Source organism: Puma concolor, chromosome D4 (genome assembly GCF_028749965.1).
Source record: "Puma concolor isolate L17-30 chromosome D4, mPumCon1.1.hap2, whole genome shotgun sequence".
NCBI lineage: Eukaryota > Metazoa > Chordata > Mammalia > Carnivora > Felidae > Puma > Puma concolor.
In genome coordinates, this window is record NC_141679.1 from 90,485,965 (window position 1) to 90,502,780 (window position 16,816).

General features: G+C 50.4%; 1 protein-coding gene across 6 annotated transcripts in view; it reads right to left on the bottom strand.

Annotated features, from left to right (window-relative positions):
- The window catches only part of MED27 (mediator complex subunit 27), a 239,800-nt gene that overhangs the window by 66,938 nt on the left and 156,046 nt on the right, over positions 1 to 16,816 (bottom strand). For 4 of the 6 annotated variants that reach the window (XM_086684344.1, XM_086684345.1, XM_086684347.1 and 1 more), the window contains exon 5: positions 3,403 to 3,510. The exons of the other annotated variants lie outside the window; for them this stretch is intronic. In XM_086684344.1, the coding sequence (XP_086540470.1) occupies positions 3,403 to 3,510 (108 nt within the window). The remainder of the gene's footprint in view (positions 1 to 3,402; positions 3,511 to 16,816) is intronic. 6 annotated transcript variants of the gene reach the window in all.

Genomic DNA, 16,816 nt, shown 5'->3' on the forward strand with positions numbered 1-16,816 from the left:
TCAGCTTCCCAGACACACACTCGGGGTCCTGATGAGCAGGGAGCCCACGCTAATCTCTCATCAGGAAGACACGTGCCATGTGCACACGTGTGTGTACCTCCTTCATTTTCTAATTTACTTATGACTTCACTCCCTGCTGCTTCCTTGGGTCCTGTTGTGATGTTTGGTTCGCCACTTTTCCATCCCCGCTGAAACATTTTCACATCCCACGTGGGCTTCTCCGGCTATCCCTTCCCGTATGTTACCGGGCTTCTCCGGCTCACCGGGCACCGAGGCACAGCCCCGGCACAGAGTCACAGGACACAGTTGGGGCCCTTGAGGTGCTCCTGGCAGGCGGGGTCTGAGGCCTGGCGTGGTGTGACCGCGGGCAAGTCGCTGTACCATTCCGGGGCTCAGTCTCCTCGTCTGCTGAACGAGTCTGACTTAGACAGAACCTAGGACTCTATTACCCCCGTGGGCCAAGTTTGCTCAGCAGGACACCTACAAGGTCAACATATGGAATCATCTTGGTGTTTCTATCAATTGCAAGATAGAAACGTAAACAAATAACCAGGAGGTGCTAGTTCTAATCCTGGACAAAGACCGTTCTAAACGCTACGGGCGTGTTCACGAGGAAGCTAGCCTGTGCTGCGTTCGAACGCACACCTGGGCCTGTGTCTCCAGAGCCCATGCTCGTACAAGAGGCTCCTGGGAAAATGGGGACAGGAAGAGAAAGAGGATGGCAGGAGGTCAGTGTGAAGGGCAGAGTGAGTCTGTCAGGTGGACAAGGGGGAGAAAGCATCCCAGGCCAAGGGCACAGAGGGTGCAGACGGGTGACAGAGTCGTGGGAGCCCCAAGCGGCACAAAAGGCTGGAAGATGAAGCTTGCATATGGAGATGGACGGCAGGCGAGGTCACGAAGGCAGGGGCCGCATCACTCGACATTTCTATGTATTGCTAAGGAGCTTGGATTTTATTCTAGAAGCCAGGGTTTTCAGAAGCATTGCTGCTCAACGTCACTGTCACAATGTACTGTGAGATTAAAGGGAGAAACGATGAATTTGGGGTTCAAATAAGTTGGGAAAACATCACACACTATGTCCTCCTCTAGGGAGATTCGTAAGACACTCAGCAACCTAAAGCTTCTAGGAATTTCTATGGTCAAAACGCCTACTGACCCTTCCCTAACCCCGTGTTTCTCAGACGTTTTGACTGTGGCCTGCTTCGTGTTCAACACTTATTAATAGTCTACTTTCCTGTCTGCTTTGGGCAATGCGGGGTGGTGCACAGGAGTCATGTGCTTGGCTGTGTATCCTGGGAAGACCACTCTGGAAGCCAAGGGAAGGACAGGCCGTGGGAGGGAAATAAGACTCGAGACAAGGCACAAGGAGGCCAGTGCACTCTCTCTGTTGAGAAATGAGAACCCGGAAGGACAGGCGGGGCCCAACTTGGGAGAGATTTAAGCGGGAGAATCGCCAGAATCCACTAGATTTGAGGGAGGGGACGGTTTCAGTGGCTAGGTGGGGTACGATTAACAGCAGCGGGAAACCAAGTTTCGGGAGGAAGCGTGACAGGCTGAATGTGAGGTGCACCTGGGGAGGAGAGGTCCCACCTAGACACAGGTCGTGAGCAATCCTCGTGGGCTGACACACAAAACCACGGCGTGGGGGGGACGGTCGGAAGCCCCTGAAGGGGAGCGACCAGAGAGAGATCCTAGAGACGTACATTCGCGACTGTTTTCTGAGTCCCTTGTTTAGGTGCAGAGTAAGAAGGACGTTAGTTATCTACTGAGTACGGACTAGGTGGCAAAGTGCCAAGTGCGTTCCGGGTCTTATTCAGGACACTTCCGGAACGGGGCAGTTAAATGCCACGTGAAAGGGATCAGGCAAAGCAGGTAAAACCTCACTCCTCAGAATCTAACATCAGAGAATGTCTCCTTCCTCCCTTGAGTCTGGATCTCTTATCGCATGGTCGCTACCGCTGCTTAGCTTTCTAGGGTTCTAGCCTTCTGTCCCCAGTGCACCTGTGAGACCCTGGACGGCAAGGGCTGTGTTTCACACCAGCCGTGACTACGGAGTCGTGAACCTCGGACAAAGGCAACGAGAACCGCAACTCTCAATGGCCAGGAGCAGCCACGCGGGGGCTCCTGGCCAGGGTACGTGCTACCCCGGGGCTGCTTCTGCGGAGGCTAACCAGTTGGGAGCTGCTCGTCAGAACGGCCGCCAGAGTCCACGAATCGTACACAGGATCACAAATCACACACACGCCCGCCCTGATGACGCACATTATTCTGCATCCCTGCTCTAAAGAGTCACTCTGGTGTTTCGAAAGAGAAACAAGACACCTCCCCTCGAGGAATGCTTTGTTTTCAATGGGGAGACATCCGAGAACTCAGCAGAGTCCCTGAAGTGAGAGCAGCTTCCCTCGTCGACAACACTTGGGTGGGACGTGGAAATGTGGGGTCACTTGTTCAAAACACAGCTCGTGTGCAACACACCGGTATGTGCTGAGCTACCTTTGCCACTTTTGGAAGAACGTTCTGTCCTCATTATAACGTGGCTGTCGGACGGGGCGGGGCTAGCACCGTAACAAACTTCAGAATTTTTACGGGGATTCGCGAAGCAAAGGGAGAGCTCAGGAGAGAGGGGCAGACAGAGGCTTAGTGCAAAGCAGTGGGCAGGGTGTGTCCGGGTGGGCATCTCAGGCGGAGCAGTGCTCATTACGTTCCGGAAGCAAACACAAACGAAGGCTGTCAGCTCCTATTAGCATCCTCTGATGCTTGCTATACAGCCATATGGACAGTGTGCAGTTGAGAGAAATTAGGGGTTCACACGGGTGAACTGCCTATGAAACAAATCACCCATGGAGATAACTTCTCTTTTTTCAATTACTGTGTTCCCTACATACTGCCGTGGATACGCGACTTCCTCGGGGCCCCTCGTTAGTCTCATGGAAAAAGATCAGAAGCAGGCTGTGTGTCAAACTAACTCGAAGTTTCCTCATGGTTCTAGGAAGAGCAAGATGCCGAAAATGCCCAACCCTGGGCTATTGATGTGCTTGCACTACTAGGCAAAAAAGGAAAAAAAAAAAAAAGAGAAAAAAAAAAAGAAAAAAAAAAAGACAAAGAAATCCATTTCCTCAGAAGACACATTTAATGAGGCAACTGGGGTCTAAGGTGATAAATTAGAAATTCAACTGAGGGCATCAGGCTTAAAGGAACAAGCAGAAGCATGATGAAAAATGCAGGGGGAGAGAGAGAAATGTTTTTCTGTGCAACGTTCATCTTCCTACTGATAAACTATGCTGGCTGATCATTTCGGCTATGACTGCTGGCGTCTAATGTCATTCATCTGGGACTCTACCACATCTGCTCTGGGATACGGGAAATAAAGGGAAACAGAACAGAAGACTCCAGAACGCTTACCTTGCCATCTTCCGTGTAGACATTTTCATTATATCCCTTAACTATTGTTCGATCAATGAACAGGCTCCGCATGACGACAATCACTTTCAACACCTTTCCCAAGGTCACCTGTCAAAACACGTGCACGTGGGCATGAGAGCTTACACTCGAACATGCAAATGCAGGAAGCGGGGCAAGACGATGCGAACAAGAAAGGGTCACCTCTCCCTCTTGTTCCAGAGGGACGTGCCGGAGGGCCTTCTGAGGGAAGACATCCTCAAACGTTCATGAACCAGCCCTGAGAACAAGGCCCTCCCGCCGTTGCTTCAGGATGGACGGGTCCCCATTTATCCACCTATGCCGAATTTATTCAGATTTTCGGCTTCTAAATCTCAAGATGAGTTCCGTATGTTTACTACTTGACGGATAAAATAAAATTTCCTTCTATTTGGTTCTATCTCAAGATGATCTGTTCAAAGGCTATCTATGATTCTGGCATCCCAGGATTTGGTAAACACATCGTTTGCCTGTTATTTCGTGGCCCCACGTCCGCACAAGGATTATGTAGAGACGACAACAGAGAGATGAGAGGCAGGTGCCAAATGCCCGCCTGGCTCAGCGATCTACTTATAATAGCTGGTAGTAGGTGGAGGCACAACACCAAGTAAGTTCTGGAGGTAAATGGAAAGTAGCTGAATTTTGTCTCCAAAAAGGGACACGATCCTGGAAATCCGTTAAGTGCTTTCACTCTGTTAGAAACGAAGCATGTATTCAGGATAGAAAACAAAACCCACACACCTAAAAAAGCACGCAGTTTCCTATAACGCCAGGGAAGAAGTAACCCGCCGTGCTTGCTGGGACGGGCTGGGCACTAAGACTAGAAGCGGCACCTCCCTTGCTTTCAGGGGCTCACGTAACTCTGCCAATACTCTGCTAAGCCTCTTGTGTTCATTTCCTAGATGAGACCCTAGAGGCATACTTGGAACACGACCTATCCTAGGCCCGCGGTCTGGGTTGTTTGATGAGGCTCCAATATCAGAGGATGGACCCCAAAAGACCCCCCTGTCCCAATCCTTTTTTTTTTTTCCTAATTAAAAAAATTTTTTTTTTTTTTTACATTTATTTGAGAGACAGAGAGAGACAGAGTACAGGTGGGAGAGGGGCAGAGAGAGGGAGACACAGAATCCCAAGCAGGCTCCAGGCTCTGAGCTGCCAGCACACAGCCCGATGCGGGGCTCGAACTCACAAACTGTGAGATCATGACCTGAGCCAAAGTCGGATGCTTACCTGACTGAGCCCCCCAGGCGCCCCCCGCCCCCCGCCTCTCCCCCTGCCTGCCCCAATCCTAACTCCACGAGCCAACATCTGTTTCTGTGGATGCCGCCCTCAACCGTCCTCTCCTTATTTCTCTGTTCTCCACGGCTTCTAACCGACTGTCCACAGCAAAAACCCTCCCCTTTCCTCGACTAGTCCTGGAGGGGCAGTGAACATTCCTAGTATCCGGTTCCTTCAGGAACTTCTAAGTGCTGAGAGGAGCTCTCTATTTTTGTATGTTTAAAATGGCCCAGGATTATACACAGTGTAAGAAAAAGATAGGATAGCCTTATTTACATTTGAGAGAGGGTTAATAAAAACCTCTCCTTTCTGTGTAGTACTTTCAAATATTGTATACCACGCAGCATTTCATGGGCCATTTCTTGTATCCCTGGAAATCACTATTGAAGGATGTCAATAAACCACCAAGGTAGGAGCAACGGCTCTCTCTAGTTTACATGCACTCTGGGGGGGGGGGGGGCGGGGAGGAAAGAAAAGAATCAAATTAATGGTTTTGTAATCATCAGCACTGGGATGAACAGCCTCTCACTGGGCTGCAGTGGAAATCCAACACACCTTTCCCAACAGGGCCACCGTTTTCAACCGCCCTTTGCGAATAAGCAGAGATAACTAAGCAATTATTTCCTTAAAAAAACCAAAGTCTAGCCGACTTTAACCAATAAACTGCCTCTGTCATTTCTCAGGCTTCTTAAGATGGAATTCAAAGAGAACACACACTAAAAACACTAGATATTTTATATGGAAAACTTTTTTTGTTGTTTAAGAGTGACTTTTGATACTTTAAACCTAACAAATACTAAAAAGTTAACAAATAAGCTTGCTATAGAAAATCGAAAATTGGAGTAAAAAGGAAGAAAATAATCATTCACAGTCTGCCCTTCTAAACTGTTAACATTCGGCGGGGGGGGGGGGGGTATTTCCTTTCAACCTTTTTACTCTCCAAGATCTATGGACTCCACAGAAAGAGAGGCCAGACCTGTGGCTGCCAGAGACGGAGGGCGGGGCAGTAGGCGAGCAAAGGGCACAATGGTCCAGTTACACTACAGGTAACGTCACCCACGATGACCTCAGCTAGCACTGCGGCAGGATGTGCAGGAAAGCAGTTTCCAGAGTAAATCCTACAAGTTCTCTTTACAGGGAGAAGTCTCTCCTTTTTTCCTCTTCTTTCTGGTACTTCTATTCCAGAAGATGGATGTTAGCTGAGCCTCCTGTGGTAATCGTTTCGCATCAAACTTACACAGTGGTGTAAATCGATTACTTTGGAATAAAACCGGAGGAAAGAAAGAGCTACTGTTTCTGAATTTTTGACATGGTTGTAATTGAAGCCATATATATAATTTCAAATCACATTTTTATTTAAAATTCTGACATCAGCACCCGTTACACATCGCCGTGCAGTCTCCAAAAATGGTGGCTGCGTAGCATTCCACTTAGTGGGTCTATTTATAATTTCTTTAACCATTCTCCTACTGCCGGACACGAGTTGCTTCTAAGTTTTCCCTAATATAAACATGCCTACCGTGTGCATTTTTGTTTTTGTTTTTGAGATGTTTATTTTTGAGAGAAAGAGAGAGAGACTGAGAGAGCATGAGTGGGGGACAGGCAGAGACAGAAGGGGACAGAGGATCTGAAGCGGGATCTGTGTTGACAGCTCGATGCGGGGCTTGAACCCACAAACTGTGAGAACATGACCTGAGCCGAAGTCGGACACTTAACCAACTGAGCCACCCAGGTGCCGCTACAATGTGCATTTTTGTTCACCATCTTCGTTGTGTCTGGGATGACTTCCTGAAGATCTGTAGAACTGTAATTACTGGGGCCAACAGGGCAACTATTTTAAGGCTTCTGATACAATCTGCCAGCCAACCATGAACCACAAGGGTTATGCCAGCCCGAAAGGTACGAATGCAACTATTTCACTCTTGTCTTGCCAGCAACGGGTGCCATTAAATCAAAACAAAAGTAAAACCACCCCCTTCTGGAGGGAGCAACTTAGTTATTATTATTATTTTTTTATGTTTATTTGCTCCTGAGAGAGGGAGAGAGAGCGCGAGTTGGGGGAGGAGCAGAGCGGGGAGAGACGGGGGATCCAAAGCAGCCCCCGACAGCAGCGAGCCCGATGTGGGGCTCCAACTCACGAAGCGTGCGATCATGATCTGAACCGAAGTCAGACGCTCAAAGGACTGAGCCCCCCCCAGGCGCCCCTTAATTTCTTTAACCCATTTATTATGTAGGATTTAAACACATATACAAAGGTAAGTGAGATAAAATAAAGAACCTCCACAGACCCACAGTTCGACAGTTACAGCTCCCGGAAAACCCCGTTTCACCGCTACCCCTACCTACTTTGCCCTCTTCCTGCGTTATTTTGAAACAGGTAACAGCCGTAACATTGTTTCATCTGTAAACATTTTCCTTCCGTGGCTCTAAAGGATAAGGGCGCACAAAGCAAAACGCACAAGATTATGATGCCATCCCCCATCCCAATCAACAAGAATTCTCCAATATTATCAAGACTGAAGCGGTCAGGGCTCAGATTTTCAACGGTCTCGTAGATGCCACTCTTAAGAACGTCTGCTTGTACCAGGATCTGAATACGGTCCACACCATGTGACGGGCTGACACGTCTCATAAGGCTCGCCTAAAGGTTCCCCATCGCCACCCTGCCCCCCCCCACCCCATCCCCTTTTATTTGTTGAAGAAACTGGGTCAGTTTTTTTTCTATAGAGTTCTCCATAGTCTGGATTTTGCTGATGGTGCCCCCATGGTGTATTTTACACGTTCCTCCTCACTCTGTACTTCCTGTAAACTGGCAGGAGAGGATATTCAGCGTGATTTCTTTTGGCTCGACGAGTTCACAGGCGGTGTCACCGTCTACCAACAGGAGGCAAGCAAGCTTGGGTGTCTCGGTAGGTGATGCTGGCAGCTGCTGACCCATTAATTCACCAGGGGTCTGTGCTGGCCACACACCAGGGTGATCATTCCATCTTCATTTATCAGCTGGAACACTTTTATAAAGAGAAACCTCCCCTCATCTACGATTCGGCTACTCAGTGGTTGAGTTTATTACGCAGGAGGAGAGGCAGGATAAATGCTCCGTTCTTTCCCTTTATTTACCAGTTTTTGAAACAACACATCAATTCACTAGTTTCCTTCCCGTGTAGACGGCTCAGTTTTCCACCCAACATCATTATAAACTCGTGGATTGAAACACATTTGATGTATCTGTATCTGATGCGATTATTAGCCACACAGTCTTACTGATGCTCACACTGTCCTGTCTGTGGCCAGGGGGCATCTCCTTGGTTGAGTCCTTCCGGCACACTCTAGTCTCTGTGCCTTGCTTTCTGGTGCAGGGCATTCCAGGCTTGTCTTGTTACAATTCCTGCCCGAGCTCATGAGTCAGCCGTTTCCTCCAAGAGTCCTACTTTTCAGTGGGAAATGGCATTTCACGACCACGATCAGGGTAAGAGAGGCAAATAATTTTGACCGGTTAAAATTTTTCCTTTCCATTTTATGAATATGAATTAGCTCAATATTTTCCTGTCCACTTCTCCCTTAGCCTGTAATCGTTTAGACAGCGAACACCCCCACAGCTTGTGCCTATACTGGGCTGTAGCGGTTTGTGGACAACTTTATTATCTCTCAAACCGGTAAAGCTCTATGAAGTCTACCCATGCTTATTTTTTAGAAAGCCAGAAAGGACCCTGGTGTTCATCTAGGTTGAATATGCATAGATTTATGGCTTTCTGAATTTTTAACATGGTCGTAACGAAACTACGTATGCGACTTTGAAGCCTGAGAGTGAGGCCCTGGAATCGGGTGCACTCGGGTCTCAGCTCTGCTGCTGGAAAGCCTGGTCATCTACCTTCTCTGAAGGTCAGTTTCCTCCAACCCAGGGGAGACGACGACAGCCCCACCTCGGGGTGGCAGTGAGGAGTCGGTGCGCTGAGAAAGCTGCACAACAGGCCCGGCACAGGGTGCATCCCAGGGGCAGCTGTCGCTACTCGGCCCAAGCCCTCGCCTGGACTTGGCAGAGGTGAGATCGCTTGAAGCCGGTTAACGTCAAAGCCGGATCCACGACGGGTGCTGCCTCCAGTTCAGCGAACTTGGCACTGGCGTTAATCTACCTTCTTCTGCTATCACGCCTGGGGCTAAAGGGAAGCTGCAGAGAAGGGGTGACGGTCGGGCTGGGCCCTGAGGTCCGAACAAAAATGTGCCTTCTGATGAGCGGCTGCCGAGTCAGGGCCAGGGTCAGGGCAGTTTAGCGGAAGATGTGAATGAAGCTGTCACGTGGGCTGATCTAGACAGACCCTGCTGACACCCAAAAGAAGCCATTTAGTGTGCAGGTCAAGTGCACTGGGCTTCCTTCCCATGTCTGCCACTGGGCGGTGTGATCGAGGGGAAGGCAAACAATCTCTCCTGCCTGTTTGCTCAGCTGCGGAAGTCAGAGGGCCCGAGAGGAAATCAAACGAGTCAGTCCACGTGAAACACGTGGCTACCGCTGTGGCACACGACAGCACGAGACGGCGGTTGGCGTTGTTTCTCCTGAGTGCGGTGTGGTGGACAGGGCTGCGGGAGCCTCTGGAGCTCCACCGAGATGGTGCTTAACGAACGTTCTCTAACGGGCTTTCCAGCCCTCACGTCACTCTGCAAGGATTCACCTCCTCACCTGTCTAGACTGCTCTAGCGTAGAAGGTAACTGGATGCACCAGGCTGTATTGACCTTGCAGTTCCGGTAGAATGATACAGCAAGGTGTCGCGTACCAGCCCACGGACAGGGTTCTACAGCGTAGCCAACGCCGGCCACGGTCACAGGCGACACGCCCAGCGACCGGGGCTACAGGCTGGTTGCTGGCAACTGCCGGGGATACCGCAAATAAAGCTAATGCCATCTGGTAATGAAGCGGGCTTGCTGTTACCAAGGTAACACTTTTTCTATACCGAGCAGCACATTTCCGGAGAGCTCACTCACTACTCCTGTGTCTGTCCCCATGAGGGTTCAAATGGCAAGTTGTGAGGAATCTGAGGAAGCCAGTGGGCCTCCCAGCCGCTCGCTGGCCTTCCAAGGAGGTGCCCTTAGACATGCTGCCACGGCCTCGTCCCTCGTCAGGCTAGCTGTGCTCTGGGCAGCTGGGGCCGCGTCGGTGGTCTTCCCTATGGGGTCTCACAGTGGTTGCCTCCCAAGGCGCGTAGCCCAGCAAGAGAATTTCTAGTTCACGATGGCAAGGCGAGTCGCAAGATAAGGGGAAGCAGGAGGAAAGTTGAGGATAACAGCAAAAACACTTAGTTGCGTTCAGCCATCGACTGTTGCCTACCACAAAGTTACCAAATCTGGTAGTTGAGATGTTGTCTATACTGGCAGACCACGTGAGCTTAGAAGTTGAGATAAACTGATCGCCTAAAAGCTTATTCCCCTGGGGCGTGTGCAGAGGGAAAGGCACTTTGAAACTGAACAGTATCTGTGTTTAGGATACAGGGGAGGTGAGTGGACCAAAAAGCTCATTTGCATGCGGAGCCCAGGACCGGATCCGGCATCCCTGAGCAAGCATAAAGCATGCGTGTGGGAGGTGAAGGGGGTAGCACGATCTCTGTCATTCAGACAAAGGCCACGTGGCTGAGCAGGGGGGTCGGAGGGAAGGAGAGAAGCCAACCATACAGTCATCATCAAATGTCATTTTCCAAGTATAACCACGGGAAAAGTCAAATATGTTAAGCAGACCCCTTAATATGTTAATTTGTACTTTAACTGACGTCTGCTGTGCTTTAAGTGATGTCCGTCAAAGTGTGGTTAGAAGGGTGGGGATGGGGAGGGAGGGACAGCCACAGAGGCATCTCTACCCAGGCTCAGAAGTAATTATCTTTCAGTATGGTGTTATTAAGAACGTTCCTCTTGGGGTTAATTCCAAAGAAAGAAAAGGATAAAGTGAATGGTTTCGGTAAACATTTACCGAATACCTACATGTCCTGGGCGAGGACACAGAGTCAATCGCGTAACCTTAGCACTGGAAAGGACTTAAAAAAATCAGTTTTCTCAACTCCCCCATTTTTTTTGTAAGTAGGCTTCGTGCCCATTGCCGAGCCCAACACAGGCCTTGAAACTCATGACCCTGAGATCAAGAGTCGGATGCTTAACTGACTGAGCCACGCGCGTGGCCTTCTTCAACTCCCCCATTTTATTTTTTAATTTTTAAAAAATCTTTATTTATTTTTGAGGGAGAGAGAGAGACAGAGCATGAGCAGGGGAGGGGCGGAGAGAGAGGCGACAGAATCAGAAGCAGGCTCCAGGCTCTGAGCTGTCAGCATGGAGCCCCACGCGGGGCTTGAATCCATGAGCCACGAGACCATGACCTGAGGCGAAGTTGGACTCTCAACCGACCAAGCCAAGCCACCCAGGTGCCCCTCAACTCCCCCCATTTTTAAAGAAGGTTAAGGAGTGTCGAATATGGCTCCTGCCTTGAAGGAGGTGATAAAACCAGCGTGTGCCTGAAATAATTTCAGGGTACATAAGTGCCACAGCACGTGGGGCTCACAGCGTAGGAAGAATTTCGGGGAGGGGGGGGTGCTCCATCACTAAGCTGTCTGGCACAATCAGAAAGTGCTTGGTCTGGCATCTGTCCGATTTAGCACACATTTTGACAAGTGGGGCTGGTTGTATAGACGAGCAATCCCCAAATGGTATTTCACGGAACATTCCTCCAAAAGATGTTCTCAGACGTGGCCTGGAACAAATGTCCAGTGCCACCCAGTCTTTTCCCTGTCTCCTGGAGGTCTTCCCCCGCGGACTGCAGCCTTACCACTTGACTCCAGAACAAGGACAGAGATGTGCCAAAGAACCCTGGGGTGCAGCCCGGCTAGGTGTCTTACCGTCATTCTTAATAGAAGGAAGCTGAGGTCTCGAAAGATCGGAGTCCAAGTTCCCCGCTTTTCTGTGCAGGGTCAGAAGCATGCCTCTTGCTGTCCCCCTCCCACGCCTACCCCACGACCGGTCTCCCTAAATCACAAGAAATGGTGACCACAGAGCCTCGCTTCATCTAATCCTGCAGCCACCCGGCCGTCTTCTCTGGGACTCTGGTAAGTGGCTCAAAACCTTGCTTCAGACAACTCCTGGTTTCCCTCACAAGTGGCTTTATACCCCCACTCTGGACCCCATCTGTACAAGACCCTATTAAAGCACCTGTTTCCTCTAAATTTAGTGGTTTTTAACCAAAACTTAGCGCTCTGACCTCTGCATAGCTGCTAGGTATGTGCGGTCCCGACACTCACACCGGGCGAACTGTTCTCCCGACAGCCGGCTTCGAGAAGCCACGGCAGGACTGGAAACTAAGAGGAGCAGTGGGAAAGTGGCTGTTGCTTCCTTCTAGGAAAATGCTAAAACGGGATACAGCTACGAGGAAGTGGAGACAGACCAGCCCTGAAAGGCTGAAACTCCGGCAAAGCTGAGGGGTAGAAGACAGACCGGCTGGCAGTGGCCTGGAAGGGGGGGCCACCAGCACTGCGGTGAGATGGACAGTAATCGAACCGTAAAAAGAAAATGGGCTATGTGACTTGGAAACTAAGGGGTCAAAGTGAGGGACTGTCAGAGACAAGATGGATGTTCTTCCAGGCTGAAGGTCACTCCTCTTGCTCAAAGGGTTGGATCAATTATACCTCCGATGATCAACGCAACGCAATGAAATGCAAGAGAAGAAAGGAAAAACGAAACTGGAAAGTAACCCCAGGTACAGCCCCGACTTGAGACAGAGTCCTCAACGCCCCGAGCCGGGAGTTCTGCTTTCCCTACTCCAGATCCTGTCTCCCAACAAGTCAGAAAATCAACTGGCCAGCAGGGCACGAGGGCATGGCCGTTCGGTTTATGGGCTCTGGGAGAAAGAGACCTGAGTTTAGATGTTAGCTCTGCCCCTTCCCGGCTGCATGATCTGGGACAAGTTCCCTGGCCTGTGAAGCCCCCATTTTCTCACCTGTGCACCCAGGATAAGGCTGTTGTGAGAGAAGTTACCCCAGACACGTGCAGTGCCCAGCACTGGGATTAATACACGGCAAGTACTCCAGCAGTGGTCAGGCTGGGCTGCCCCCGCTGGCGCCCTGGTCATGGAGGGAGAGGCCCAAGTTCAAATTCTGCCTCTGCCACGTACAGAGCAGGGTGGCCCTGGGAAAACCAGCCCAGGGGAGCTCTGGCTGTGTCACCTCTAACGCGGAACCTTTATGAGAACGGGACAGCTAGTGGTATCCGGTCCCGACTGGGGGCAGGTCACCACCGGCCCTTGCTACGCGGTGTAAGTTACGTGTAAGTTAGGGTGTTAATTACTAAACACCCTGCCTGAGAAGATGAGGCTATTTTGCATTAGTGGCTTACACTGTTGATGAGTGACTCCGACTCATTTGCTAAGAGCACCCATGTTAATGTTCGGGTACCTGATCCTCCTGAACCCCTGCCTCCCTTCTAGGCTTAGACCTGCCCTGGACAGAGGGGACTGTGCCAGAGAGCACGGATGCGTTTGGCAAGCCTCATCAGAAGGTTTCAGGACAGGGATGGCCTAGGAAACAACTTCCTCTTTCACACACTAACTGTAAATTTCCTCACCATCTTCCTACCCCTGCACCCTTGGCGATCCCGTCAAAACAACACAAATTCACACACGGGGTTAAAAACCAGAGTGAACACAGGTGGACTGTCCATCCCGACCTGGGTTTCCGGCTACCTGTGGGCTCCCCTTGCAGCCTTATGAAAAATTCCCCAAAGCATCACAAATAAAACTTAACTCACTTTAATTTATAAACTATATCTTCAACTACGTCCTAACAGCTCTTCCGGGAAAGAGGAGGGGTACTAACGCGCGGCCGGCATGAAAACTGGGGACCCCAGTTCCGGAAAGATTCACGTGCCTGCAGTGGGGTTCAGGTTAGCTGCCAAGAGGAGAAGCTGACCACCGTGTTCTCGAACACACTGACCATGGCGAGCTTCTCCTACCAGATGTGAAGGGGAGTCTTCAACGACACGCATGTTTCCTGCATACCCTGTACGGAACACGCCGGCAGGGAGGCCCCTGCACGCATTGTTCCAGCTCACGAGCTGACCTGCTTCCTGCACTGGAGGGGGGGGGGGGGGCCCAGTGGCAGAACTGGTCCGAGGGCGACCCCATATGGGGCCCTGGAAGGGAAGGCTCTGCCCAGCCTGGCCAGGCCAACGGGACTGCCTCCTTCTAGAATTCGGACTGCAGGGGCGCCTGGGTGGCGCAGTCGGTTGAGCGTCCGACTTCAGCCAGGTCACGATCTCGCGGTCCGGGAGTTCGAGCCCCGCGTCGGGCTCTGGGCTGATGGCTCGCGGAGCCTGGAGCCTGTTTCCGATTCTGTGTCTCCCTCTCTCTCTGCCCCTCCCCCATTCATGCTCTGTCTCTCTCGGTCCCAAAAATAAATAAACGTTGAAAAAAAAAAATTTAGAATTCGGACTGCGGAATGTGGAGACGAGCGGGAAGAAGCACGGCACTAGCACGAGAAGGAGGCCGTGTGGGAAGAGAGGGAAGGGGCGAAGGGGTGAGGAAGGAGCGGGGCAGAAGGACAGACAGACACATGGCCACGACCCAGAGCTGCCGTGGACCACAAATGCCTTGCTCTTCCATTCCTCCCGCCCTCCTTCCACCCAACGGTTCTTTGTTAAATAGGGACTGTGTGCAGGCCAGGCCTCGAGTACACAGAGATAAAGAAACACACATTATACGGCGACAGGCAACACATTAGTATAAAGAAAGGAACACGATTTGCAAAAAGTTTCGAAGGAAACGAAGAAAAGGGGGGCAGCTTAAAGAGAGATTTGGGTAACACCTACGTGTGAAAAAAGTGACATTTACATCAGATCGTTCAGTTCGCTCAAATATTTATTCAACGAACACCCACTATGTGCCACATGTTCTAAGGCTTAGAGATGGAGTGAATGACACAACGTCTCACGAATGGACATTCTTCGTGGGGGCAGCTCTGGGCAGACAGCAAACAAACGTAAGACCATTTCACCGCACGGGGCGACAAAGACAAGGGGGTGGTTCAAGTTCGGCAGAAACTAAGCTCGCCCGTGTCAGTGCTGGGGCGCAGCAGCCCGGGCTGGGGGAGGAGCCTGTGCGAAGGCCCAAGCGGGGGAAGACTGGGCGTCCTGGGAGAGGTGGGGCGGGCGAGAAGGTGGCATGTGCTGGGTAGAGGTAGGCCAGGTTGGCCACGAGGAGCCCCTGAGGCTCTGGTAAGGCCTCTGCTGTTAGTCTGGGAGAAACGGGAAGCCACTGCAGGGTTTTCAGCAGAGGAATGACAAGTCCGCTGTGTGCTTTTACAAAACACGCCCCTGGCTGCTTCACGGAAGCATTGAGAGAAGGAAGGCGGGGACTCTGAGCAGGGGCGATGCCAGTAGAGACGGTGAGAAGCCGATGGATTCAGGACATAGAGGACACGAGGTGCCAGAGACTGGACGCGAGGTGAGAAAGAGGCAGCTAGAAGCTAAGGAAAAGTCTAGGTTTCCGGCTGGAGCACCAGGTTGACAGTTTTGCTCTTTATTGAGACGAAATGAGGAAGAAGAGGGGAAAACCACTTGCTTTTTTGTCAAGCTTAAGGTACTTCTGAAATATCTAAATGGAGAGATGCTTGATGGGCAGTCTGGAGACTAGGATTCACAGCTCAAGTTCACGAACGAGCATAAGAGTCGCTGGTTCTCAGGGAAGCCCGTGTAAATTCGCAGGAGCCGAAATGTCATAACCCACGCACCCGAGCGGCACGATCTGGGCTCTGAAGTGCTCAGGGACGCTCTTCCCCGGGGAGGCAGGACTGGGAACTGACACAGGGGCTCTGCCTCTGATGAGGCAGATTAAGCCCAGGCGAAGGTGGTCCCTGGCCAGATCTGCCGCTTGTCACCTGCCTGAGAATGGTACCCACGGTGCCGTCTGTGGCAAACTTGGCCCCGTTACATCTCTACTTCTTGTGTCGATACCCTGTTAGACCGTACTTGGCTTTTTAATATTTCGACTGTAGGATGTGTGCCAACTTGACCTTGATGTAGGAAATTTTAATTCAAATCAATACAGGGACAAGGTCACTTTAAAATCCAATTAATATGAATGGGAAAATATGCCCCACAGTTCTGAGGGCTGAAAATGGAACAGTTGCAAGTTAACAACAACAAAAGACACATCCACACAAGCCTGGCTGGTCCTTCTGTTTGATAAGGCAGCTAGCTGTGTGCCCTTAAATACATGCGGTAGTTAGAATACCGACAAACTTTTTTCTGTCGGGGCAGGGGCTCTATTTAGGGTAGCTTAAAATTAAACTGTAGTTTGTTTGAAGAAAAACATAAAATGCAGTGAAAACTGTGAATTCCTATAACCCAATTTTAAATAAATTGAGCCCTGGACTTCGACTCACCCAAGAATCCCTAGAGAAATCTAAGGTGTTAATATATAATATAGTTTGAGTAGTAGCAATTTGCATTTATATAGAACACATTCACAAAACTGTTTGCCGGGATAACCAGAACATAAAGGGAAACCGAGGCACTGGTATTTGGAAGCCTTATTCCTGCAAGCATTAGGCAACCAGGGTGCCATGCTGTTCCTCCTCCTCAGATTTACTGCCTCTACACCTATACTTGGTTTCTTAGTAATGAGAAACGTTTCTTTTATGCCCCAAATCAGAGAGTCTTGTAAGAAACGACGAAATGTATTGTTATTTCAGGATCTTGGGCGGGGGGGGTGGGGGGGGGGGTGGTGTTCTCTTTTCCTTCTGCTGTACTGCTGTCCCGTTTGGAATCTCAGGTTTTTCAGCCTTAAGCCAGGTTGGAAGAGAATATAAATGATCCCACATCCACCTAAAGAAGTGAAGATTGCTTTGTAACTCCAAGAACAACTGCAAATTACGTAAAACTGGGATGAGATATTGGGGTGCCAGGGATGTATAAGCCGATTTCTCAACTGACTTTACGTTCGCTCATTAAAGAAAAAGAAAACGGCTACTCCATGCGGAACGTCACACGGTTGGGGCTTTTTAGGCTTTTCTGGCATCCCGGGGAACCCTTGCCGATCTGAGGTGCAGGTGTCCCGCACCGCAGGGCTGACAAGAAAGCCTC